At 39.3% G+C, this 25,470-nt stretch overlaps 1 protein-coding gene across 2 annotated transcripts; it reads right to left on the reverse strand.

Moving 5' to 3' along the window:
- Positions 1 to 25,344, reverse strand: atr (ATR serine/threonine kinase). Of its 2 annotated transcripts, XM_057333873.1 has the most exons (48): positions 25,159 to 25,344; positions 24,952 to 25,043; positions 24,627 to 24,779; positions 23,676 to 24,547; positions 22,779 to 22,960; positions 22,515 to 22,694; positions 22,238 to 22,422; positions 22,003 to 22,155; positions 21,674 to 21,872; positions 21,336 to 21,586; positions 20,537 to 20,724; positions 20,361 to 20,461; positions 20,061 to 20,232; positions 19,715 to 19,885; positions 17,644 to 17,838; positions 17,377 to 17,562; positions 17,146 to 17,241; positions 16,842 to 16,972; positions 16,506 to 16,649; positions 16,227 to 16,320; positions 15,962 to 16,087; positions 15,232 to 15,438; positions 15,044 to 15,157; positions 13,827 to 13,942; positions 13,604 to 13,724; positions 13,387 to 13,524; positions 13,064 to 13,277; positions 12,707 to 12,879; positions 12,425 to 12,589; positions 10,814 to 10,905; positions 10,630 to 10,721; positions 9,997 to 10,174; positions 6,413 to 6,601; positions 6,109 to 6,268; positions 5,845 to 6,024; positions 5,611 to 5,753; positions 5,417 to 5,514; positions 5,083 to 5,315; positions 4,698 to 4,832; positions 4,363 to 4,563; positions 4,127 to 4,270; positions 3,877 to 4,027; positions 3,120 to 3,276; positions 2,851 to 3,004; positions 2,594 to 2,745; positions 2,141 to 2,246; positions 1,124 to 1,894; positions 1 to 77 (listed from the first exon to the last, which is right to left on the reverse strand). In XM_057333873.1, the coding sequence occupies exons 1-47, from the start codon at positions 25,212 to 25,214 to the stop codon at positions 1,721 to 1,723; spliced, it is 7,914 nt and encodes a 2,637-aa protein (XP_057189856.1). In that variant the 5' UTR covers positions 25,215 to 25,344; the 3' UTR covers positions 1 to 77; positions 1,124 to 1,720. The 2 variants fall into 2 exon arrangements, with proteins under 2 accessions (XP_057189856.1, XP_057189857.1); XM_057333874.1 differs by lacking the exons at positions 22,779 to 22,960; positions 24,627 to 24,779; positions 24,952 to 25,043; positions 25,159 to 25,344 and having other exon boundaries at positions 23,676 to 23,784.
- Between the last annotated feature and the right edge of the window lie 126 nt (positions 25,345 to 25,470).

A 25,470-nucleotide genomic window follows, 5' to 3' on the forward strand; every position in this document is an offset into this window, starting at 1 on the left:
TTAGAGCAGTTTGTCCGTTTAGGGCCACTGTAGAAACAACATGGCGAATTCCAGGCAAGGGGACCTGACACCTGGACCTGGGGTGTATGTAGATAGAAATAACTCATTCTAAGCTAATAAAAACATAACGCTTCATTATGTAAGGTCTTCATACACCTCTGAAGACATAGTTATGTATATTATATTGCATTTCTGTCAATATATCCTCTAAATATTATACACAGCACCATAAAAAGAATCTATAAGACAGCTTTTTTTGAGCAGCTAATAAATTTGGTAAGATTTTACAATGAGGTTGTATTTGATACATTAGTTAATGTATTTGAACTAGCAATTAACAAAACGTCGAAAGCATTTATTAATCTTGGTTTATGTTAATTTCGGTATTTTCTAATACATTATTAAAATCAAAACTTGTAACTGTTTACATTAGTTAATGCAATAACTAACATGAATTGTATTTGCATTATCAAAGATAAATAAATGCTAATGAACTATTTGGTTCATGTTAGCTAATGCATTTACAAATACAATCTAAATGTCGCCATAATGTTTTAGTAGGGAATAATGTAAAATAATAATTATGCACCGCAGGCAGCTCTGATAGCTAAAAGACGAACGTATGTAGACAAATGTAACGTTTCTTATTGCAAGAGTTGACAAGTAACGCAGAGTTGTGGTGTGATTAGAATGCGAGCGGTGAAGGAAATATAAAAACATGCCTCGTCTGCCCCATTTTGCTTTGGCACCACCTTACTCATACATTCTTTAACTGTACCCTATATATCTGATAAACGCAAGCTGTATAGGCTATACTGTATGTTACATTTTATAGGTCAGTTATATTATGACATGAAAAAAACAGTTCGAGAAATTGAAATACATACATATGGGTAGTACTACTCTCCACAAAATACTCGACGTAAATTCTACAAACAATTAGTCATATTGATATATTTGGCATGAACTGACTTAACGTGTTCAGCTGTTTGCAGGCTTGCAGCTCGTCGTGCGAGTACACTTCAGCTGCGCATTCTTATAAACACGATACCCCTAAAAAGCGCGTTGAATCGAATAAAACACTCGACAGATACATCATTTTAACGGTCATTTTCATACATACCTAAATCCAATAGTGACTAAATGCGTCTGGCGGTCCACAAGCGCGTGACAAGGTGGGATGCTGGCTGTCAGCGCGCGGGTGAAGATACGAGTGAGTCACGAGACAGCACTGAGCAGCTACTGATTTACACAGACCAGAATACAACGCGCGCTAAAAACGTCTACTTCGTTATAAAAAAAACTCCAGCTCACACCATTGAAAACACTGCGCAAAGGACACTTTATAAGACATATAACACGTGACTGTCGAATTTAATCAAAGTATCTCCAACAATTACAATACCACGACTAAAATGAAATGTTTCATTGATAGAACTATTTGAAATAAACGTGGGAAGGTGTTTGCTTTAACAGCATTGGTACCTCTAATGTAGATTGCATAAAACAAACTGCCTGCGAATTTCAATAAATTCTAATTTCTGAAACATGAATGAATGAATGAACTAACTTCTTTAATTAACATTTTGAGGTGCATTGAATACTGCAGAACAGTGACAATAACAACAGTTTTAACGAAACAGTAAACAAAGTAAAAAAACTACACAGAAAGCTTATTCAGTTTTGGTCAAGTACAAATTCTGAAGTGCAAATATTTTCGTCACAGATAAGGACCCCATCCAAGGTACATCTGGCAAAGGCGGTTATCATCGGTGGCTTCTTGAATGAGGTAGTGTACGTGGCCCTCAATGGACAGAGGCAAACCCATCACTTTATTCCTGCTCTTAATCACTCCCTGCAGGCGCTGCTCTATGTCCAGAACATGTGTCTTTGCCTTTAATAAAATGAGATTATTGCTTACATAGATTTTACTTAAACATATTTACACAACAGACAGTATTTTAAATGGAACTGATCAAGTTGCACTTTAAGAGGTAGTCCTTAAGACTCTTTAAGAGCTATTAGCAGTCAACAGTTTTGCAGTTTTTATGCATCTATGATTCAAGCCTTCTTAGCTGAATATAAAAGCATCAGAGATGAGCAGCTCCGTTCAGACTGAAGTAAGCAAAGGGCAAAGTACCTTCTCATTGACGATCTCTCCAAATTCATTGACTTGTGTCTTGGAGGAACCTTTGACAGGTTTACTCCACTCCACCAAAGGATCATGCAGGAATGTTTTTAAAACACTGGATAAAGGAATTAAAAGAAGAAAGAAAAAGAGAGAGTGTTATTGCCAAGTATGTTTGCACGTACAAGGAATTTGTTTTGGGGACAGGAGCATCCAGTACACAGAAACAGCAACAACAGTACACAGAGACCATAACACAATAGAATACAGTACACAATGATTTAAATAATGGCCTATGGGTATAAAAAATTAAGAAATACAATACAATAAACATAAGACAAATCATTACACACAAACTTGTCATCATATTAACATATACATATTATACAAACTCTGTAAAATAAAATCTTAAACAATACATTAGTAGGACAGTTGAGGGCACTTGTTAAATAACATTTTGTTCACCTCATAAGTGGCTCCCTCTGGTCCCTCATCAGTCTGAGTGTGACCTCACAAGCCTGTCTGAACAGGCCCTCTGTGCCCATGGGCCCCATGGCATGAACCATGTTCTGTGTGAGCCGAAAAGGAACCACCTCAGGAACGTCAAACGTCTCCCCCTTCAAAACAACACATTTGTTCCGTTATCTTCCAAGTACATAAAGTTAACATGAATATGGGTATGAACTACATTTTTTTCATATACCCATTACTTCCTCTCACACCTTGTTAAAGAGGCAGTTGAAATCCACATGGACGCACTCGCCAGTTAGGGAGTCGAATAAAATGTTCTCTCCATGGCGATCACCTAGTCCCAGAATATAGCCCACCATAGACATGACCGCTGTCGAGCGGCAGTAAGCGGACCTGCTGTTGTACCTGTAAATCACCACATTTATTATTTGTGGTCAAATTTTTCAAAATACACTTGTTCCAAGTCAAAATTGGCTAGGTATTCATTTCGACCATCAACATTAGCAAAGGTCTGATATACCAAGAGGTGGGGTCAGGAAATGTCCGCAGGAACCACTCATGAAAAACTGGTGGGTGTCTAGCACACAGAACATCTCTGTGCAACTTCAGCTTCTCCTGAATGGAGGCTGTCTTGGGTAAAAGTAGCTTCCTCAGCTCTGTCCCACTGACATAGATTCCTGTGTTTAAAAGAATAAATACCCACTTTCAATATATTTCTTTACACTAAATGTGGAGTTAAACAGTTTTTTAGCAAAAAACTTTATAACAAAACCGTCCCCACTAGTTTTGCATCTATATGAATGAATGAATGAATGAGGCATTTCTATAGTGCTTTTCTGTGTATTGCTGTACACCCAAAGTGCTTTACAATCATTTGAGGGGGGTCTCTCCTCAACCACCACTAGTGTGCAGCATCCACCTGGATGATGCGACGGCAGCCACAGTACAACGGCGCCAGTGCGCTCACCACACACCAGCTATAGGTGGAGAGGAGAGAGAGCCAATTCAGAGGGTGGGGATCATTAGGAGGCCATGATTGACAAGGGCCGGGGATCTGGCCAGGACACCGGGGTTACACCCCTACTCTTTACAAGAAGTGCCATGGGATCTTTAATGACCACAGGGAGTCAGGACCTCGGTTTAATGTCTCATCCGAAGGACGGGATATATGCAAATCACTGTGTAGGCAAATTTTGCAACAAGCATATCTACTGCAATTCCATTATGTAATAAAGTACATTCTATATGTCTAGCCAAAGTCCATGAAACAAACAAACCTTTCTCTTTATAGAGCTTTGTGAGGATGTGGCGTAAGCCTGCCGTGTTGTTGACCCACTCTATAAAGCCACACTCTTCATTCAGAGGAATGACTGCATATGTCCGAATGCGCAGATCCCTTCTTCTAGACTCCGCATCTTTCCTCAAAGACTAACAATCAAAACAGTTTTATTAGCCGAGATTGTAGGAAAATGTGATTGTTTGGGTATTTACTGAGCGGGACAAAACTTTGAACACTGTTCACAGTACTTTATTAATGAGACAGTTGAACTCCATCAGCCTGCAGTCCTTCCTCAGATCATCTTTGGGTTTGCACATCATGGTGTAGAACTTTCCATCTGAGCCCTTGAGGGAGATCTTTTTTGGCTTCTGTAGAGATGCCAGGATCTCCACCTTCGAGCAACAAAGCACTTAATGAGATCATAAAATCTATTAGGAGAACCAAGCATTTTGCTGTTTTAAAGAAAAGGTCTGTGTGGACTGACCGTGTCATCAAAGCCAGCCAGATACACCCAGTGGCCTGGAAAGGCATCGTGTTTGGGGTTTGCTCCTCCGGTGGAGGGCAGGGTGGGTATAAGGACAGATTGCAGAGGGATGAGGATCTGACTGAAGGTGGGCTCTTCTACTAGTTTCTTCAGCATTTTGAAGTGTACGCTCATGCTGAGGGTGCTGCTGTTCCCATCCACCTACACAACCAAAAGTCTGACTTCATCCAAATGTTTAAATACAGTACCATACATTTAAAACAAAACGCGTGAAACATTGAAGCTTTATAAATGAGTGGACATCATGTTTTGCTGCTAGCGGGCATAGTCTGTACCGGTTTATTGCAGAGCTCCACTAGCTTGTCATTCAGTCGGTTGGCATCTCCGATAAATTTTCCAAATGATACTTTCAAACTGCTGGCCTTCTTTAATATCTCCTTACATCGGTTCATCCGAGTAGGATAGGAGGACTAAAAAAAGAAAAAAACATTAGGTTATATCAGAGAATTTCGCAAGGCAACCAGTGTTTACACTCTGATGTTGAACGCTGTGTGATTTATTTGTTTTTCTTTTGCACTAAATATTGTTGAAATGACAATAAAAGCCACTTGAACTTGAACAGAAAACCTGTTCATCATTCTTAAAATGATTCCTACACTAGTCTAGCTACATAGAATTCCATTAATGTCTTATTTTGTAGTTGTATATAAGGTCTCCTACCTTTGAAACCGCAGTCATCATCCACATAGCCTGCTGTGGATAAGCTAAGAAAACTTTAGCAACGATCTCCATCAGCACAGCAAAGACCTCATTGTCGGAGTGGCAGATTCGGGAAATCAGCTGTGAAAAGGCGGTCAGGAACTGGTAGGGTGAGAGATTGTTGGCGTGTTCACTGATCACAGAATTGATCTTCGTAAGTTCTGCACGCATCTGGATCCGGTCTGATCGGCCCGCTAAACAAAAAAAGTTACATTTTAGCTCTTTTGTTTTGGTACTGCACTCAACTCATGGAATAAAAAGAATTAGCAGTGAAAAGTTCATTTATGTACTTCACCTTTTTCAAGCTCGTACACTTTGGTTCCAAAATCCAGCCATAAGGTTAGCATTCTGGGCATGGCCTGGTAGATGAACTGATTACCAAACTGCAGGGCTCTATGAGGACAGCAGAGTGTGACTAAACCAAACATATACAAACTGAAAAGTTGTATGAAAACCCTCCTAAGGGTCACCAATAGAAAACTCGCTTACTTTCCAAAATAAGTGACTATGTAACGGATAAGGTTTCCCTGTTTTTCCATTTTGCTGTCAGTGACCATAGGCATCACTTTGTCATAGTACTTGGCCAGGTAAAAGTTTCCATCCTCCCATTCTGGCAACAGATGAGTGACATCCTGTATAAGAAGACAGATAAAAAGAAACATCTGATTCCGATTTCACATGCTACTGAATGTTGTTTGTTGTTTTAGCACACAGCTGATATACCTTGTAAGTTTTCATAATTGCATTGCTCTCAAAGTTGGCCGTCTCCTCCATGTATTTGCCCACTAGCAGCAAGGCGTTTCCTTTAATCTGGATTCTCTTGGGGTCTGTGAGGGGTTGGTCATCAGGAAAACACTGTTGCACACCTTTCTGCAGCACTATCAGAGCCTGATGCACATCACCCTGTGACAACAAAAGCTTTCTTTACTACATTTCTGGTTTTGGAGTTGAAAGTGTAACAAACCTATTTAAGCCAAACTGGATTACCTTAGACCAGAGCCACTTTGCTTTCTCAATGAAGAGCTCAGAGAGGTAGGAGTTCTTAGCGTTGAGCAGGGCGTTAAAGGCAGTCTGGTGGTGGCCAGCTTTCCTGGCCACACGAGCGCTCTGCAGCCAGCACGCGCCAACCTGTTCCTCACACAAAGATCTGCAAAGAACTACACATTAGAACACAAAAACTCTCTCTGAACTTATACTACATAGTATCACTTTCTGTGATGTGATGTTACAGTACTGCAAGTATTATTTTAACTCAATAACTCAATACTCTACAGAAGTAGTGTGATCATACCCCCTGCTAAGACTGAGCAAAGCTCTCCGTAGTGCCAGCACCGGTTCCTTGGCTCTGAATGAGTTCTGGGTCATAAGTAGGCGGGCATCCCAGTTGAGTTTGGGCTCAGACTGCTTGGATCCTCTAGATTCTTTGCTTTCTTTCTGTAGCTCGGTGAAGGCATGCTCTAACTCACACAGCTTGTGCAGCCTAAGACACACCACCATATAAACTCAAAATTAACAAAACCTTATAAAGTATTTCATGCGCAATGTCACATAATAGATTTAGAGAATACACAGTAATACTGACAACTAAAGAAATCTTGTATTTTTCCTAAAACGCTCAATTTTCCTAGATTTAAGAGATTTGTTGTAACAAGAAATTTAAACCGCTCATATTTTTGTAGAGGCACTAGATTTTTCCACATACAGCTCCGAACAAATAAGACCCGTTTAAATTTTCTGTAAATAAATACAAAATACTTTTTTTAAAATATGCAATATTCTATTTAATATATTTATGATTAAAAGTTGAAAGGGATATCCCTTAAAAATATATTTTTTTCCACTATTGGACCTTAAATAATATTTTTATTTGGCATTTGGGAGAAATTTCAGTTGTTCAGATCATTTTACCTAAACAAACCTATAAATAGTCAATTCAGAAAACTGAAAATAATTTTGGAGTGTTCTCTTTTTTCTGTATTGACTACTTAATAAAACGTAAACAATAGAACAACAACAGAATATGTGATCCTGGATCACAAAACCTCAAGTAGCCAAGAACATTTGTAGTAATAGCCAAAAATACATTGTATGGGTCAAAATTAATGATTTTTCTTTTATTCCAAAAATCATTAGGATATTAAGGAAAGATCATGTTCCAAGAAGATCCTTTATTAATTTCCTACCGTAAATATATCAAAACTTTATTTTAGTGAGTGAATGCAGCAAAGTTGTGAACAAAAATGGCCAGAAACACACCCACAAAAATCACTGGCTGCTGCGCGCTCTTTGGGAATTACCCACTCAAGTTTGGTATCTACTAAAGCTTAGAATTTCAGATTTCGGGTTCATCTATTCTCCACATCATTACAGTGGTAAGCCAATAGAAAGCTTTAAAACAAACCTGTTTCTTCTTAGCAACACCCTGTACAGCGCCTCTTATTAACAACTTTAAAGCCGATTTTCTCAATATTTCGATTTTTTTTGCACCCTCAGATTCCAGATTTTGAAATAGTTGTATCTCATCCATATATTGTCCTATCCAAAAAAAACATTTATCAATAGAAAGCTTATTTATTCAACTTTCAGATCATGTGAAAATCTAAATTTCGAAAAATTGACCCATAAGACTGGTTTTGTTGTCCAGGGTCACATATAACCAACATAACATTTATAACCAAATCAAAATGTTAACTGAATATCTTTCAGATTTAATTATGTAGGTAAGATTTCAAAATAAAATAAATAAAACTGAAACCAGAAGTGCCTCTGGACCAGTGTTTTCATCTTGTGAAGTGGTCTATATTAAAGTGATACTTCACCCGAAAATGAAAATTCTGTCATCATTTACTCACCCATTGACTACCATAGTAGGAAAAATTACTTTTTCATTTTTTTTGTTCTATACAACACAGAAGAAGACATTTTGAAGAATGTAGGACAGCAAACAGTTCTGGGGCACATGGATTCAAGTTCTCCGTCGCTACGACGGATTTCCGTTAATTGCAGCGAGTCTACGACGGATTTCCGTCAATTGCAGGGTTCCAGCCTGTCCTTAATGTCTTAAATTCACTTTTCATAATGTTGTTAACCCTTTGACGCGTACGATCACACCGGTGTGATTAGAACATTCAGCGCTTTGGCTGGCACTGAGCCAGAGACAGGCTCAATCACATATCACAACTGTGCAGTGCTTTCAACCACATCGTGTTTAATTTAGCCTTCAGACATATACACGTGCCTACACGCACAAAATACATTTAGAGATCGCATAATACACACTGATGTCTATGGAAGCGATAATAACAATCTCCTCAAATGTAATTTGACGGATGTGTTTTATTCAAAACAGACACAGAATCTGCAATTTAAGCAATTGTTAAGATCACTCAATTCTTCTACCAGTTCACCAGGCACTTACGTTTGTGTTTTTAAGAGAAGTGGATGAATTCACGTGATGTAAATCCGACAGATCTCAGACCACGGCAGAAACAAACATGGCGGCGCCCGTTCATAGCTCAACTAACGCGTTCATTATAAAAGTGTTTAAACAACAAAACACATTCACATGCACATATTTGACAATCGGAATGTCAGATAATTCATGACATAGTTAACAGTTTGTGAATTTTTTGAGTAAAAAATAAAAATGATGTAAAATCAATTGATCAGTCATACAGCTGCTGTGGCTCTGCGGTGTGTCACGTGATAAGCAGTGCCGCGTCACCATGGAAATGTTAAAGTGATAGGCTACCTTCTTAACGGTCGCCTTGGAAAAGCTAGTCAAACACTGAAACTAGTCATGTAGCTTGTCAAACACTGAAACGGGTGTCAGGTGTAGCCAAGCTTCAGGAATATGGTTTCACAGCCAAAAGGCAGAAAAAGTGAAAAACACTCTGGAGACAAATACAAACAAAATGTTTGGTCTTAAGTGGTGCTTTTATTTTGTTCTTTTTTTCTATTAATTATTAAAATTAAGAGTTTCAGAAAACATTGTTTGGTCTTATAAGATAAATTACAAAATGCACTGAAAAGTTATAGATGGTTGATTATTTGTCTAGGTAAGAATAACTTTTTCATAGATTAAAAATACGCAAACTGGTTCAAAACATCTCCCTTTAAAACGCTATTGGTTTCGACTATTTAGATAAAGTGTCGGTTAAAGGAATATGACTTAGCCTGAAAAAAAATCAGTCAGAAGATTTTTTTTCACTTTAATCCATGGGGGCACTTTTGACTACCATTGTTTTTTTCCTACTATGGTAGTCAATACGTGTTGAGTTCTGTTTGGTTATAAGCATTATTCCAAATAACTTTCTCCGTGTTCATCAGAACAAAGAAATTTATACACATTTGGAACAACTCGAAGGTGAGTAAATGATGACAGAATTTTCATTTTTGGTATCCCTGTAAGAGCTGTAAAACTTTGTCGGTTCTAGACGGAGGAACGTCTTGTTATTCTGTCTAGTACATCAACAAAGGCTACACAGGTGGTGTCAGGTAATACAGAAAGCTTTTGTGTTGATGGCTGTTTTTTGTCATTTGACATTACGGATGTATGCAGACAACAGGAAGACGTTTATGTTCTCCTCCTGTTTCAGAACAATGTTCCCACACACTAGCTCAGCGCTATGTAAACAGGGCAGTTATGTCACCTCCATTCCTTTGTGTCCTCTCATATATTGCACAATTTGACCAGATTTACAGGCTTTACCAGTTTACCTTAAATGCTCATTTAAGTCCAATGGGTATAAAAATTTCCTGTGACCAGAAGCAATCAAATTATTTTATGTGATAATCACCATTATGCTACAAATCTGTGATTGATTGAGTGTAACTTGAAACATTCCTTTAATATTTTTTTTAAAACAACATTACCTGACTATGTACTCATATCCTCTTTGATAGGTGCCACACTCAAAACTGGCAGCTGATAAGGGAACCACTTGCTCCTTTCTAACTATTTTAAGCTTTTCATAAAAGGCTTCAGAGTCTTGCTTCTTGGCAGCCACCAGCATCTGGCCAAGTCTCACACCCCAAGTGTTGGACTTACAATCTGCAAAACAACACAATACGCTTACCACTGCATTCTGAAAAACATACTTAAAGCCCCAGTGAACCGGAAGTTGCGATCGTTTTTACTTCCGTATTCTGACGCATTTCCAAGTGAAACGGAATTTCAAATGAGAAAAAATAGTGGCCATGGTTTGTTTTTTCACTGCGATTTGATTGGATGTATAAAAACAGGCGTTGCATTTTGAAATGGAACTGGCAGCAGACTGACAGTTGAAGGGGAGGAGTTACCAGATACTCCGCCCAAGCCGTCTAACTTGCATCATTTAAGATGGATAGTCACTAGAGGGCAGATGTGCATTTTCAGATTTTAACTGAAGATTATAAGGGCACATAATTAAAAAAAAGAGAATGACCCACATTGATAAGCTATTTACAATGAACACTCTCATTGTCATTTTTAATTTCATTTTCCAAACACAACAAAACACCCTTTACCAGAGGCAAGATAGTCTTCAACCAAGTCCCACTTTGACAGTTTCCACGCTGCCTCGACTCGATATGCATTCAGATCTGACTTCCATCGTGGCCTTTAAACAGAAAATGAGTTTAAATAACACAAGGACTGGTTTAATTTAATTGAAATCGCCCAAAGGTCTTGCATCTACATAAATATGTCTACCTGCTTGCCAGAACGCCATTGACTTGTGTTATTACTGTGGAGAGTTGACCGAGGCCCAACATAGAGTTCATAACCCCATGATAATGGACAAGCTGCATTCAAGGGTAAAGAAAGAAAAGAAAAAGCTTTCAGTTTTCGTAATGTAAAAAATAAGAGGAATGTGTTTGTGATGGTCCATATTTGTAAGTCTTGGATAAAAGCATCAGCTAAATAATTAAAAGCAAATGTGATTTAAATAGTGATTATCCACATAAATGTTTTTGATCAAGAATATGTAAGTATTTCCAGGCTAAACAAAATAAGTTTCTCACATTATTTTCCTTAGACCTGCAGTTTACTGGTTATAAGTGTCACCTGTCACCTGAACATGGCAGATAAGACTAGAATAGGATTGTGTGTAGTTAGGGCTGTCACGATTATGAAATTTGGCTGACGATTAATTGTCTAATAAATCATTGCGATTATGACGATTATTTGTCTGTTTTAGAGCTTTGACTTTTAATTCTCATACATTTTTGATTCAGCTTTGAAACGACCATATTGTTCTGAATATAAAGACTATGTTCTTTTTCTTGGAAATACATAGGAAAACATTGGGTCATCATACTTAAGGATGAAGCCACCATTAAAATGCTATCAGTCATAGAAAAGCTTCTAGTCTGTTTTTTTCTCACTTGCAAGACTACAATAAAAATGTACATCTATGTTAATGAGATTTTGGTAGACTGGTTTTCACACTGAAATAATATTAAATTGTACTGCAGGTTATTTTTATGGTATATGCTTTAGTTTTTTTTTAAGTGACTGTGTTGTGGTGGTACATTTTACAAGTATTACCATGCTTTAGTTACAATATACACACTAAAATATGCAATGTGCTAGAGATGGGACGTTTGACACTAAGGCTTCGAAGCCTGTTTTACTCTATTGAAGAAGACTGGTTCGAAACTGTGTCGAGGCTTGTATCAAATGTATGTGATCACGTGACCGATGACATTTGAGGCTTCATACGTCACAATTAAACACCTGAAGCGATGTGACTGATTCAAATCTTTGCCGTGCCTTCATTCATTATAAGGAGATGCAAAATGCTCTTAATGCAAATCAGAAAATCTAAATCCAGGGATGTCCTTATAATCAGTTTCACCATAAGAGGTATCCACTGAATTGCATATTGCAACATATTTTAAACATTTTACTAGTAAAGTGACATTTCAAAACTATGCTTTCATGTGTGGACAATGATTCTCAGACTGAAGATACAGCTGGTATTGCTGAGTATTGCTTTTGTGTTAACTGGAATCAACAAGATGTGAATCATTAGAAAGTGGCTTCTATAATTGCAGCTGACCACTAGATGTCACTGGTAGGGTCTGTCATTGAGGCTTTGAAGCTTTGAATCATTTTTGGTACAATCAGGAAAAAGCCTCAAAAGCTTCACAAGGCTTCATCTGCCCATCTCTACAATATGCAGATGCACTACAGCTCCCCCTAGTGACTTCTATAGAGATGTGCAATAATTGCGATGATCTGAAATCATCGCGATGAGGTCAAACAATCGCGATGAGACGATTATTTAATAATCGTGACAGCCGTATGTGTAGTGCTGACCTGGTCTGGCTCCAGTTGGATGGCTCTGTCATAGCAGGCAGTGGATTCTCTCAGTAGTCCAATGCTCTCATGCTCCAGGATCTGCTCTCTCAATGACGGTTCCTCTTTCCTCAGAGTATTCACCCCACTCACACCATCTGGCTCATGCATGGCTGCATACAGACTCTAGAAGAGTCGCAGAGTCGAGATAATAATGCTGAGAGCATTCTAATTTCTACACAAATAACGATACATTTTTATGCTTAAAGTATATCTGATCAAAGACATGAAGCCTGCTGAGACCTGAAGGAACGTAAGATGGTCTTGAATGTCCTGCTTCTTCTCACGGATGAAAGACTCAAAGTGCATGACAGCCCGCGTGTAGGCTCTCGATCGAAAAGATGCCTTGGCCAGCACATCCTGAGGAATGGTGTTGAGGAAGGCCACTACGCTCTGATATTCACTGTTCTCTGGGCCTAAGAGAGGGGAAAAAAGGTAACACTGTCTAATAGCAAAGCAAAAGTATACTGTACATCTAATGTTACTGCACAAACTGTAGAGGATACAATAATAAATCATTGAGAACATTGTACAGTATATGTTTGTTTCCAAGTATTGCACCAATAACCAAAAGATAGATTAAAAATCTTCTAAACTCACCCATGGCTTGTGGTTGGGGCTGTTCTCTGGCATGTTTGCCCGACCTCTTGTTAGTGCTCAGGCTCTGCAGTTTATGACGGGACCACTGAGTGAGATGGTCCAGCATGGAGAAGACCGTCTGTGTGCTGAGCTGACTCAAGGTGGAGGCGTTCTCTTGCAGTCGAGCTAATCGTGGGTCACCCTCCTTCAGGACTGCCATAATCTCTTCAGTCACCTGCGAGACAAAACCACCATTCTGAACCTCATTCACTGTTGAGTGGACACAGTTTCCTATTAACAAACAAAAGCATGTCTTTGGGTGTCCATGGGATTTGGAATTGTACCTCTCGCTGCTCCTCTAGAGTGCATCCGATCAGCACATACACCAGAATGTGGGGCAGTAAGTAGATGGTGACTTTGTAGTCATGCTTTATGATGAAACTACAGCAGTTGAAAACTTTGCCGGCAAGCTCATGTCTGACCTAAAACACGTGAAGAGAATGAGGTTGAATTGACTGTATTGGAAGCATGACAACGTATCTACTAAATAAATGGGCTTACTTTACTGATCAGATACCCTGCCCATGTTGCAGACCAGTCTGGGAATTTGCTTCCACGGCTGCTGAGATATATTGGCTTTTTCAGCTTAGACCAGTTCACCACCTTCTGAGAACTCTTATACCTTCGGATGATTCAAAGAGTTTATGCACTCTGAACAGCTGGATATGGATTACAATACCAGCTACACAAACAACAACGCAAGCTAAGTCTTCATCGTGCTAACCTGGTATTGAGATGTGGCTCCAGGATTTCCTGAACCTGCTCTGGAAATCTCCTCCATAGTCTGCGACCGGGTGTGTCAGTTCTTCCCTCACGACATTCAAAGATTGATAATAACTCCTGAAACACAGTCAATAACACAGTACATTTATATCACACAGTATATTTATCCTAATGTGTACCACATGGTATAGACCATTTCATCGGACGCACGTGCACCTGACCCCCAGTTAACTTCCGGTCTGTGTTTGGCTAGTGTCTAATAACAGAACAATTTATACTTGATTTAATTTATGTTAATATTATTTTTTATTATTATTTTACTGTATAATAATTGTATTAAATAAATGATTTGTTGAATTTTGTTGTATGTTCATTTTATTAAATAAACAATTTGTTGAATGGGTCCTGTATTTGGTCGAATTTAAACAAACCGTATGGTACATTGACATCTAGGGGTTGAGCTTGTTATCGGAGTCTAAATTCGAAATATTGGAGAGACATGTTTAGCCAAGTAACGGTTCTTCTCGGTTTCTTTTGATTGTTATCAGAAATAATCTACAGGCACTCTTCTGTATGTGAATGTGTACAGGAAGTTCAGTTGGGGTCAACAAAAGTGCGCATGCGCAGTAACGTTTGTTTATGTTGTTAAATTTCCCGTGAACCGGAAGTTGAGACTGTTTACTTTTGTATCTTGAAGCATTTCCGAGTGAAATGGAATTTCTAATGAGAAAAATAGTGGGCGTGGCTTTTGTCTTTCTCTGCGATTTGACTGGAAGTATAAAAAAGCCATTTTGAAATGGCAGCAGACTGACAGTTGAAGGGGAGATTTAACGGATGCTCCAACCAAGCCGTCTAACATAAGTCATTTAAGATGGATAGTCATTACAGGAAGGAAGTGCATTTTCAGATTTTCACTAAAGATTATGAGGGCACACAAATTTTAAAAAGAAAATGACCCACATTGATCAACTATTTACAATAAACGCTGCAATATTTCATGAAAAAATAGGCATTGTCATTTTTTATTTCACTGGGACTTTAAGATGAAACCATCTATATTGAAATATTTCTACCTGAGCTTGTAAACATAACCTGACCACTAATCTCTTTAAAAAGTCTCACTAACACTTTTTTCCTAAACACTTACTTTAGCGTTTATAACATAGGTCTAAATGCAAGGGTCACAAGGAAACAATTTTATTATGCCACGTTTCATACCTGCATGCCATAGGCTGCAGCATCTTGGGCTCTTACATCGTCTGCATAGGCCAGAAAGGCTCTAATTAGTTCTGTCAGTAGCTCATACGCAAAGTTTGGATCATCTATCCCACTCTGAAAGCATAGAGAAGTTTTTTGTTATTCATTAAACATATACATATCATTTTTATACGTGTAGTATGTCTTACCACAAAAGTTGAGCCCGTTCCTTGCGTATCAGCTAGCGACAAGTCAAGACGACCGGGATCAATGGCTCCCAACTCCCCTAGGCATTCCCCACACAAAAGCCTGGCTTCAGGATTCACATCCTGGCACCCCCGGAGCAACACAGTCACAAGTTGAGAGATCACTGGCTCTACCATCTCACTGTCCAAGACATGCTTCAGCAGAGCATTCTGTAGAGAAGAATATGTGTCATTTTTTGGAGGATTTATTGACAGAAACTCAATATAATATACATAACCATGTCTTTAGAGGTGTATAAAGACCTTACATAATGAAGGGTTATGTTTTACAGAGCACATTAGGCAATTAAGTTATCTCCTTTGGCAAAGTAGCAAAAACGTGACAACGTCTTAGTGCTCCGAAAGGGAGGGGTGGAGTGAGCCATTGGCTGCGATGTTTAGAAGATTTAGTTGTTGCTAAATTTCATACACTGGATTTTTGAATGCCAAAAAAACTGCAAAACTCAAAACATACCATGGGTGCCTATAAGATACGCAATCATGGTAACAATAATAGTAAATAGTAACGAAAAACAAATCTAGTTATGTTGAAGTCTCCTCCAATTTGTGATTACCATACTCGGTGAGGTTGGATACCATGCCTACGTGATTTGCATGTTATAGATGTGTGATGTTTGGTTCTTTTTGTATCAAAGCCGATAATGCATTTTAATTCATTATGAGCGAGTCTGACCTGGTTCTTGTAAATCATCTCCTTAAGGCTTGTGAGGGCATGAATGCGCACGTCCACATTCTCATGCTGGATAGCTCGCATAGAGAGCTGCAATGCTGTCTGCGTGTCCGTGCTCTTTGAGGTTTCCTGCGGTTACATAACAATTGCATATTAACAACCATTATTATTGCAACTAATTCCTTTTCACAACCAAGTCACAATAATTAAACAATTGACTAACTTAAACTTGTAATTATCTGCTTGCAATTGGCTGTTTAGGTTGTACCTTACGGAAGTCTTGAAGGACTTTGTGGATGTCTCTCAATTCTGGATGGTCAGGCAGGAAGTAGATTTCATGAAGAAAATCCTGCACTTCTTCCCTGTGATGTTTGGGGGGGGGAATTGGATACAAAAATAAAATACATATACATTAAATCTTTCATATATTTTGAAATTATAAAATAATAAATCAAATGTTTTTTTTCACACATTATCATACATATTACTTTTTTTTCCAAAATATTATCTCAAAATCAAAACACGTTGAAGAAATAAAACCACACACCTGTTCTCCACTATGAGGTAGTGCATGATGACCGCAGTTTCTTTAGGCTGGATGGAGATGAGAGGTAACAGTGCAACGATCACATGACTCAGAAGCGGACCCAGATAAGACAGGTCAAGACAGCGCACAAAACAGTCCCATGTCCTGTTAGACAACATGATAGGATTTAAATCAATATCATTATCATGGAGATTTGTTGACAAAGTGCAATTCTAGTTTCATCCTTTGATCTGAGTACTAAGCACAGATGGTGTCTTTTCAACTTAACATTAGCCCTCTCATGCAGATGACATCAATTCACACATCGTCTTGACCATGTTTCAAATCAATCCACACCTGCAGCAGAGTTCTGGGAAATCCTCCTTGTATCTCAGGCCAGTTCTGAGTGTGGTCATCATCTTCACTCTGACCGAGCTGATGTGCTTTGGACCCAGAAGCTTCATCAGAGACATTAGACTGTTTAGGGCCTGCAAGGAAAAAATACGTGAATAATATTGAAACGTAGCACTAGCAGGCCTCAAAAATAAAAGCTAAGCTGGTTGGCTGTGATTGTATCCCATTTGCTGTTTAGGACATGGTGTGTGACCTGTATTTACAGGATCAGACATTTTCCAGAACAAATAACATTTTGAACACCCACCATTTTCTTTTTTTCCTTCTCTCCAGCACTAGAGCTCAGCAACTGCATGTTAAAGAAAGCCAGAATGCCCAAGAGCTTGGGTTGAAGATAATCTGCCTAAACAAGAATACAATCCCAGATCAGATTTTTCTAGGACGGGTTATCATAACACGAATCTAGTGAGATCTAGACACACGTGGGCTCTGGTCTGTTCAGTATTATTTGGCCAGAGAGAAATGAGAGCAGCCGTACCATGCACCCCGGGGTGGTGATTTCTCTGGGGCCCTGGTAGGGGTCGTCGCCGGAGGAGAAAGAAGCTAAAATTGCCAGTCCATTAAAGACCTGCTGGTAGTGTTCTCCTAGACGCAGGAGCAACTCATTATGAAGACCCTGGAAGTCCTGTCTGAGCAGACTCCCCAGTTCAATTTCTGTCTCATTCTTAGGAAAGAAAAAAGTATTTGACATATCATGCAGAAAAGCTATTCTACTGTATGCATTGGTCTTCATTATAAACGACACCTTAAGGTAATGGAAAGCTCTCTCCAGCTCCTCCTTGGTACAAGAGCACACTAGGTGGGAGAAAATGTACTTGAAGTTATTAATGAGCATTTCCCTGCGGTTGACGTTTAGCTGCTTGGCGATGGTGCGGATCAAGGCAGAGGCTGTAGGACTGGCCTTGGCTGCCAGGAATGGAAGCAGGACCTGTAGATTCCGCTGTAGACAAAGAAAGTTATTTTAAGAAGCAATTTATTTTAAGATAAAAGACACATACTTTCTGTAGCTTTCAAATAGGGGCTAGCAGTGTCAAAGACACTTGTTTGACATACTCATAACCCTGCACATTGTAGAGACTTTGGCATAAGCCAAATGGTCGGAATCATTAAAAGAAGAGCCATAAACCCCCTCCACTCTCTTTTGTCCTGGTTTCTTGATATCAACATCAAAACATCAGAGTCAGACCTGGCTCCAAGAGGACCTGGATTTAGGTTTGTGCTTTCACCGTAAGTGTTGATAACCCTTTGGTTTCTCCATGGGATATTTACGACTCCTAAGCTTCAAAGCAAGCAAAAGGAGATGTGAGAAGTCTCTCTGTTTTGTCTCACCTGTAGTTTATCCAGAGAAACTTCTCTGACAAAACTACACTAAACTGTCCTTTTCTGTAAATATATGTAAATATCTAGGTTATATGTTGTCGCTCTTGCCATTTTAAATAATCTGTAACTGTTAAATAGGCCAGTTTAATTCAGGCTTTGTTTGTATTCGTACCTCCGAATGAATCATGACTTGATGCAATTCAAACCTGGCATATTTGATATCTAAATGTTTGTCTTTACAATTCCTCCTTATTTATATATATTGTGTGACCATAGAACACTTTATATTCATTATGTTATCATTTGGAATGGTATTTTGTAAAGTTGGTCATAAAGATGCAAATTAGCTGTTGAGTGGACAAAAAAACTCTTCCCTGCTTAATTCTGATTGGTCGATTCAAACTCAGGTGGGCATGCCCTCTCATGAAGTTAAATATCCAGCCTGCTCTGAAAAGGAAGCTTGGCCTTTTTCTCTATACCTGCCCTCATCAGAAACTGGTTCGTGGCGTCTCTTCGGAGACTGCCCTTTTCCCCCACTGGGGGGAAAGAAGTAACAATGGACTTCTGCTGCCACGCACACCTGGCTGAGCCATGCGGCCGATCACGAGGCCCGGAACTTTTCAGCAGGACTGCATTCTGAAACCATTTGAACATTTCCATCTCTCCACGTGCATATGAATATTGGTCCAGCACAAAGCTTGCAAGTATCCGATTCTATATATAGAATAGCTGCGTTAAGTTCATGCCTCTTTGTTAAAGATGATTGTTATTGGTGTTCAGAAATGTTTTACCTGCCTCGCGGCCATGCTCTCTCTCTTTCTCTCTCCGCACTCCCTAGCGCGTTTGTGTTTCATGTACTGTTTGTGTTTATGCGATCGTTATTATGTTTACCATGTAGAGTAGAGTTTAATAAGCAACCATATATATTCACCTATGAGAATTTTCTGTGTTCGGCTCATATACTTGGTCCCTTAAACTGTGATTTACGCTACCTTTGCTCTAAATCCTGTTTGGTAAAGTCACGTTACTTATGGCCATGAGATAACGTAAAGTGTATAATATCATTGATGCATTCGCTGGACGAATACATACAAATATTGTTATACTTTATATTACTAATCAGAGACGGTAAAATATGTGTATTTAATAACGATTATTATACGTATTTTCCATTGAGCTAAACTAATTCCTTGACTGAAATTGATGTTTTAAATAACTAATTTCATGGATGTGATCTTGATAGATCTGGTGGAGAACCATATTTGGTGAGCTAAGCTCATCATTATTTTAACATGCAGCTACAACCGCTACAACATACTGCAGAATGTGTAGGATAAATGCACTGTATGTCACTTCTGGTCAGCCAAACATGTGCTATAATTGTTTTGTTGGGCTTTTTAAAAAAAAAAAAAAACATCTGATCTTTTATTTCATTCCTGTATGTCAGTGGCTGATCTTGGCAAATGTGGTACCGACGTGTTAATTATGTGGCTTACGCTGAGGAATCGGTTCAGGTCTGGGAAATCAAAGACGTGTGCCACATGAGATAGGATGTCCAGCGCGAGCTCCCTCTGATGAGCCGCCTCCTCCTGTAGAGCCTCGTTGCTCTGATCCGGAGTGCAGCGCAATGCCATCACATGTCGCGAGTGCAAAGACTCAACCAAGAACTGAAACAACAAGAAGGACAAAAATTGATCGTTTTCCCTGACAACTGATGTGTTTTTAAACCTCAGCATAGTTACTGTACAGCATTTCGTGTGCATTTTGGGAAAATTCTAGAACAACAATCACAACCAAAAAATAATTGATCATTTAACTCAGGATATACAAAGGCACACTGACCTGGCAAATTGGGTTCCTGTACTGGTTGAAGAAGGACTGCAATTTGAGGTCTCTACAGGTGGCTAATGCCTGAATCTCAGTGTAGGCTGCCACTGACACCTGCGTGGACTTGGAGAGCAGGCAGTGCAAGAGGCGAAGAAGTGCAAAAGACACGAGGTTTCCTTCAGCAGCTCTGAAGAACATAATGAACAGCCAAAACCAATTTTATACCTTTATTCTTTAACATCTTCGGTTGCAAAAATGCAACAAATGGCAGATAATACAATCACAATGGTAAGGAGAGGTAACGTTTATCCCTACCTCCCAATTTCTCCAGTGGTTATTATCAGGGTGTTTTTGAGCTCATTGTTTCTAGAAGTCTTTGCATTTGTATAAGCTTCCTTCAGCCTGGAAACAAGAAGCTGCAGACCCAGAAAACAAATCAAGAACTGTGCATTAAGCATGGACGGGTATTATAGTGATATGAAGATCTCTACCTCCTTCAGAAAGCCATTTCCATTCCAAAACTCTAGAAGGTTTTTGATGTTCTGGCCGAACATTGTGCGCACTTCCTGGTCTGGATCTTCAATGAGGTTGATAAGGGCACTGACCAGAGTTTTTGTATCAGGATCACTGTTACCCAGATCAACGTGCTTGAACAAGTGCCGTATATTCCTGATAAAAGCTGCCATTGCAAAAAAACAAAAGAGATTTTGTTGGTGCTTCACTTGGACTTGAACTTTGATTTACTTGGTTTCAAGGAAAGTTATGAAGCTAACAAGTACAATAAAGAAACAGTTCACCCAAAAATAAAAATGATCCCGCTTTTTACACGGCTACTTGCCACATGAGAAAATCACTGGACATGAAATGTGAATTTGAAATATTTTTTCATTTTATAACTAATTTTTACCGAACGCAGACCTTCCGCGAGGAAAAAACGTTTATTTTCGGGTTTAAGGTAAGAAACGACGAACATGCAATTTGGTGTAATCATTTGTAAATATAATGTTGTATATGTTATTAAAAGACATATTTATATTTAATTTGTCAAAAAAAACCTGTCAAAATGATTTGCTGCATTCGGGTTACCGTCTGTTATTAGTTTTGAGAGGTTGTTATCTGGGAATAACGAACTTGCAAATGTTGCGACTGGCCAATCAGGATCAAGCATTCCAACGAGCCGTGTAATAAATAATTTGAACAAATTTGTCAAAAATCATCTTCAAAACTCCATGCACCTAAAACATTTCAGAAATGACAGAGAGAAACATATGCCTATATTTGCCCGTATACCTTGTTTTACTTTCTTGTCCTCCATGGGTTTGAGCAGCATTAGGAATGGGGTGAGGATAGAGGCTCCAATGGACGGTGTATGGCTCGAATGGGAGTCTGAAATGCTAAGACCAGCACAGAGCAGCTCATGGGGTGGCATCTTCTCCTGAGGGAACTGCAGTTGTGAGCTTTCAGACAAACAGCATGCCAGCTGCCCTGTAATGCCAGCTAGCTCGATCTTTACTTGCGTTGAGCTGTCCTGAAGTCTGTTCCTAAATATATGAAAGAATTAAAAAGTAAACAAATGTACATTTCCAGACCAAACCAAAAATTGTGTTTGTGAATGTTGAATAACGTACAGCAGGACCTCATGTATGAGGGTATAGGATTTGACACCCAGGTGGTGCAGCAGCAGGGGGAATCCCCGGACAGCACTGGCCCGCTCAGCTTCACTTTTACTCTGCAGGGCCCAACGGTACACAGACGCTCGCCAGTCACCACACACACTCTTAGACAGAAGAGCGAGCAGGTATACACAGTGTGCTCGAGTTTGTGCAGCTTTGGATAAATGAAAACAAAACAAAAAGCATTAGTTGAGCATTGAAGCAAATTTGATGTACAGTATTGACTGCAGGAAATAGATTGAAAAAACATCTCTCTCTGTATGTTTTGCAGGCCAGACACTTACAGTACGCAGGAGCAAGTTTCTGAGACAGCACAATCAGACTCGCAGGAAAAGTGGCTGTCTGATAAACTGTATGTGAAGAATGCTCAAGCACCCAAGGAATCGACAGCAGGGCACAAAGATTCCTGCAGTGACTTGTGTCAGACTGGCTGTTGGCTGTAAACACAGAATAGACAATACCTGTTGCAAAGAGTTAACAGTTAAAAGAAATGTAAAACTAGGATTAAAAGGACCTTACCATTAATGTACAGAACAGCATCAAAGATCCTGACGGAAGCTTCTACCAAAAGCTCCAGCTCCTCCTCATTAGAGGTGTTGGCCATCACAGTGCGGCAGCTCTCTACTATCTGAGCCAACATGGGAGGCTTTAACCAAACCAGCTGTGCTGTATCTGTGCTCTCCGATGTCTTTTCTTTACTGCCACTGAAGAGATTTTTCAAAATGTCATTCACCAACCATGCAACTCAACAACGACCTTCAAAAAAATGAGGACTGTGAAAAAGTTAGAACACTACCTTTGTGGTGCATTCAGGCAGTGTCTGGAGCAAAGCGCAGCCAGGTGGAAGATAACCGCCAGTCCCTGCACAATGTTCACGCACTGGTTCACTGTGTGGTCCCTCAGCTGGACCAGCAGCTCCTCCAGTCGACTATCCACAGCAGCCCACACCTCACTTCTGTTCTTCATGTCCACCAGCCTGATTATCAAAGAACAGATGGAGGGAATAAGTGTCAGGTATATAAGGCTATAAGCCGTTGAGAGGTAGCAGAAAAGCGTATACATTGGTTGGGTTTTGGCCGCGCTCCTTAGTTGTGTTGGAAGAGAAAGATTTGGTCGCTTGGCTGGAACTCCCTCTTCATATATACTCGAGTAAGCAGGGTCAGAAACCCCTGCATGCACTTCCTGCAGTGCAGCGATGGCCTCTGTGTTAAGAGCAGCGAACAAGAAGCCTTCCACAATTTGCTGTTTTTTAACAAAAAAAAAGTTAATTTAACTTTACAGTATCACAGGGAAAACATAACATGCATCCTCTAGGGGTGTAAAGATGTATTGCTGTATAAAAATATTTAAAAATTTAAGATATGAATCATAGAGCAGTGATGATTTTTAATTGTTTAATCCTATTGGTTGAGCTGCCAACATGTGACCTGAGTCAATATCTAATGTCTTTTTTGTGCTTTTACTGCTTATAACAACTTTTAATTACTTTCGTAATTTTAATATTACATTTTTGAAGGTTTTCAGTGACAGCCCTAAATAATGTTTTTATTGTTTAACATACAGAAAGTTCAAATAAATCTTGAATATTGTTAATGTTAATAGAAACGGTTAACTTGTATTGGAAACAAACTGTTATTTATAATATAATTTATAATAGAATATAACATAATATATTAAATGTTTTTATTGTTTTCGAAGTATCGTGATACTATCACAATCGTAATAATCGTCATGGATTATTCATGTAAATGAATATTGCCTTCCTCTATATATGTGAATAAAGTGCATTAAAACACGTAGCACCACCAAAAACATTATTGGTTACCAAATGAGATTTTAGAGCTACTGCAAGGGTGTGATTCACATAACACATTTTCCGTAAAAAACACAAAAGATAAATTATTATTTCACTTATAATCTTTCATTATTGGGCAAACTATTTCATGTAAGTTTTTACCTCCTGCTGTCCAGGGGTTCCAATGGTTCCAATCAACGCTTTGCAAATGGCCGTGACCCTTTCCGTCCGGATCTCTACTGCACATTCATATCCATGAGGTACGAACTCCACGACAAAGCAGAAGACATCACAAAGTGTAGCTTTCACTTCCATCACCGTCAGCTGCTCAAGAGTCCCACTAACCACTAATTTCTCCAGCCTCTCCATCAACCTGTTTAAATGGACTCTCTCAAACTTGCCGTGTGGCCCTTCCTCTGGCTGGAAAACACATCGAGAGAGTTTTTGGAATTCCTTGCCATAGACCCTGAGCTCTGATTCCTTACAAGCATGCAAGGAATCCAGCAGATGCAAATAAGCAGAGAAAAATGGCTGTGAATGATCTTCAGGGAAACCTCCCAGGATCACAATGCGAACTAAAAGTAACATGGATGCTGCTTTTAGCTTTGGGCTCCCATTGGACAGGATGAGGCAAGCAGAGTCCCACACGATGCCCACTTCCTTTGGGAAAAACATGCCTCGCAAAATATCCGTCAGCACTGATAATACAGTTACAAGCAACGTTTGTGCCGAGGCACTCGAGGACAGCTCAAGGACAGTGGGGGTCAGGTAAACAGCAGCCTCGGAGGATGTGATAGAGAAGCATTCCACCACTAATGGCCATTGTGGAGATGGTCTGACCTTGAGATTGATATTCACTATAAACTGCATCAAACGTATCAGCTCTGCAGAAAACAAGCCACATATGACTGGACCCTTGGCTCTAAATAGATGAAGTAATGCACAGATGACAGAGGAGATCTTCATGTGAAGATCCTCACATTCTGGGCTGGCAGCAATTCGCAAGAGGCGGTTCATGATCCATTTACTGAAATCTAGAAAGTAAAAAAAGAGGCATACTGTCAGACAAACAATGTATTCGATGGATAAGGTTGTCAAACCATGTAGACCTACCTGTGCAGCTGTTCTCTGTGTTTCTAAACTGATCAGACAGACATGCTGGGTTTATAAACATCAATGAAGAGGATTTAATGATGTGTTGCACAAAGTCCAGCAGCATAACACATGCAGGCTCAGTACTGGTCTTCTTACACAATTCTAGAGCAACTGCAATGTGAGAAAGTAAAAGGGTAAAGTTAATCCTCAGAACAGCAGACTAGGAAAAACATGGCAAAAGATACAGTGAGTCTAAAAAAGACAGTAATGAAATTTCATTGAAGTAAAATGAAATTCTTTTGAAAACATGGGGAAATTGGGTACATGCATGCCTCACTCTTACCAACGTCAACATCTGTCAGTATTCTGTCAATAAACTGACAAAGTATCTGACGAGGTTTCTGCACGGCCTGGTTGTACTCGACCGAACTAGCACTGGAACGACACGAGAGTGTTTTTACAAGCTTTCATTTTATTATTTGTTGTACTAATATTTCTAGTTATGTTATTGACGAGGAGAACGACAGATGTTAAGAGAAACTGATGTTACCTGGCTAGTTCTTGCAATGCAGGAATCATTGCTGACATCTCGAGTCCTTGCTCCATCTTAACTGAGGGAACAGTTTCACTACGTACAAATATTGTCTGGCAAAAGATTTGTCCTGGCAACACATTTAGTCAAATAAGATTCGGAGACTGTGCATCAACATCTTTTCACATGCTCAACTTTCGCTCTTTCATGAACTCGTGTACGGCAAGCGAAGTGGGTAAAATAGGTGTGATACGTACTGCGCAAACTGATCGGCGTCTGACATCAAAATATCGCGATAGCAATTCGAGAGTAGACTGCTCTGTATTCGTT

Source organism: Triplophysa rosa, linkage group LG5 (genome assembly GCF_024868665.1).
Source record: "Triplophysa rosa linkage group LG5, Trosa_1v2, whole genome shotgun sequence".
Lineage (NCBI taxonomy): Eukaryota > Metazoa > Chordata > Actinopteri > Cypriniformes > Nemacheilidae > Triplophysa > Triplophysa rosa.

Excerpts from the sequence above, each read along its gene's own strand:
- atr (XM_057333873.1), bottom strand. The coding sequence starts at position 25,214 with ATGGAGCAAGGACTCGAGATGTCAGCAATGATTCCTGCATTGCAAGAA. Across the intron at positions 22,961-23,675 it reads GAACCCCTGGACAGCAGGAG|CAAATTGTGGAAGGCTTCTT; the intron begins GTAAAAACTTAC and ends GTTAAAAAACAG. Across the intron at positions 1,895-2,140 it reads GAGAGATCGTCAATGAGAAG|GCAAAGACACATGTTCTGGA; the intron begins GTACTTTGCCCT and ends ATTTTATTAAAG.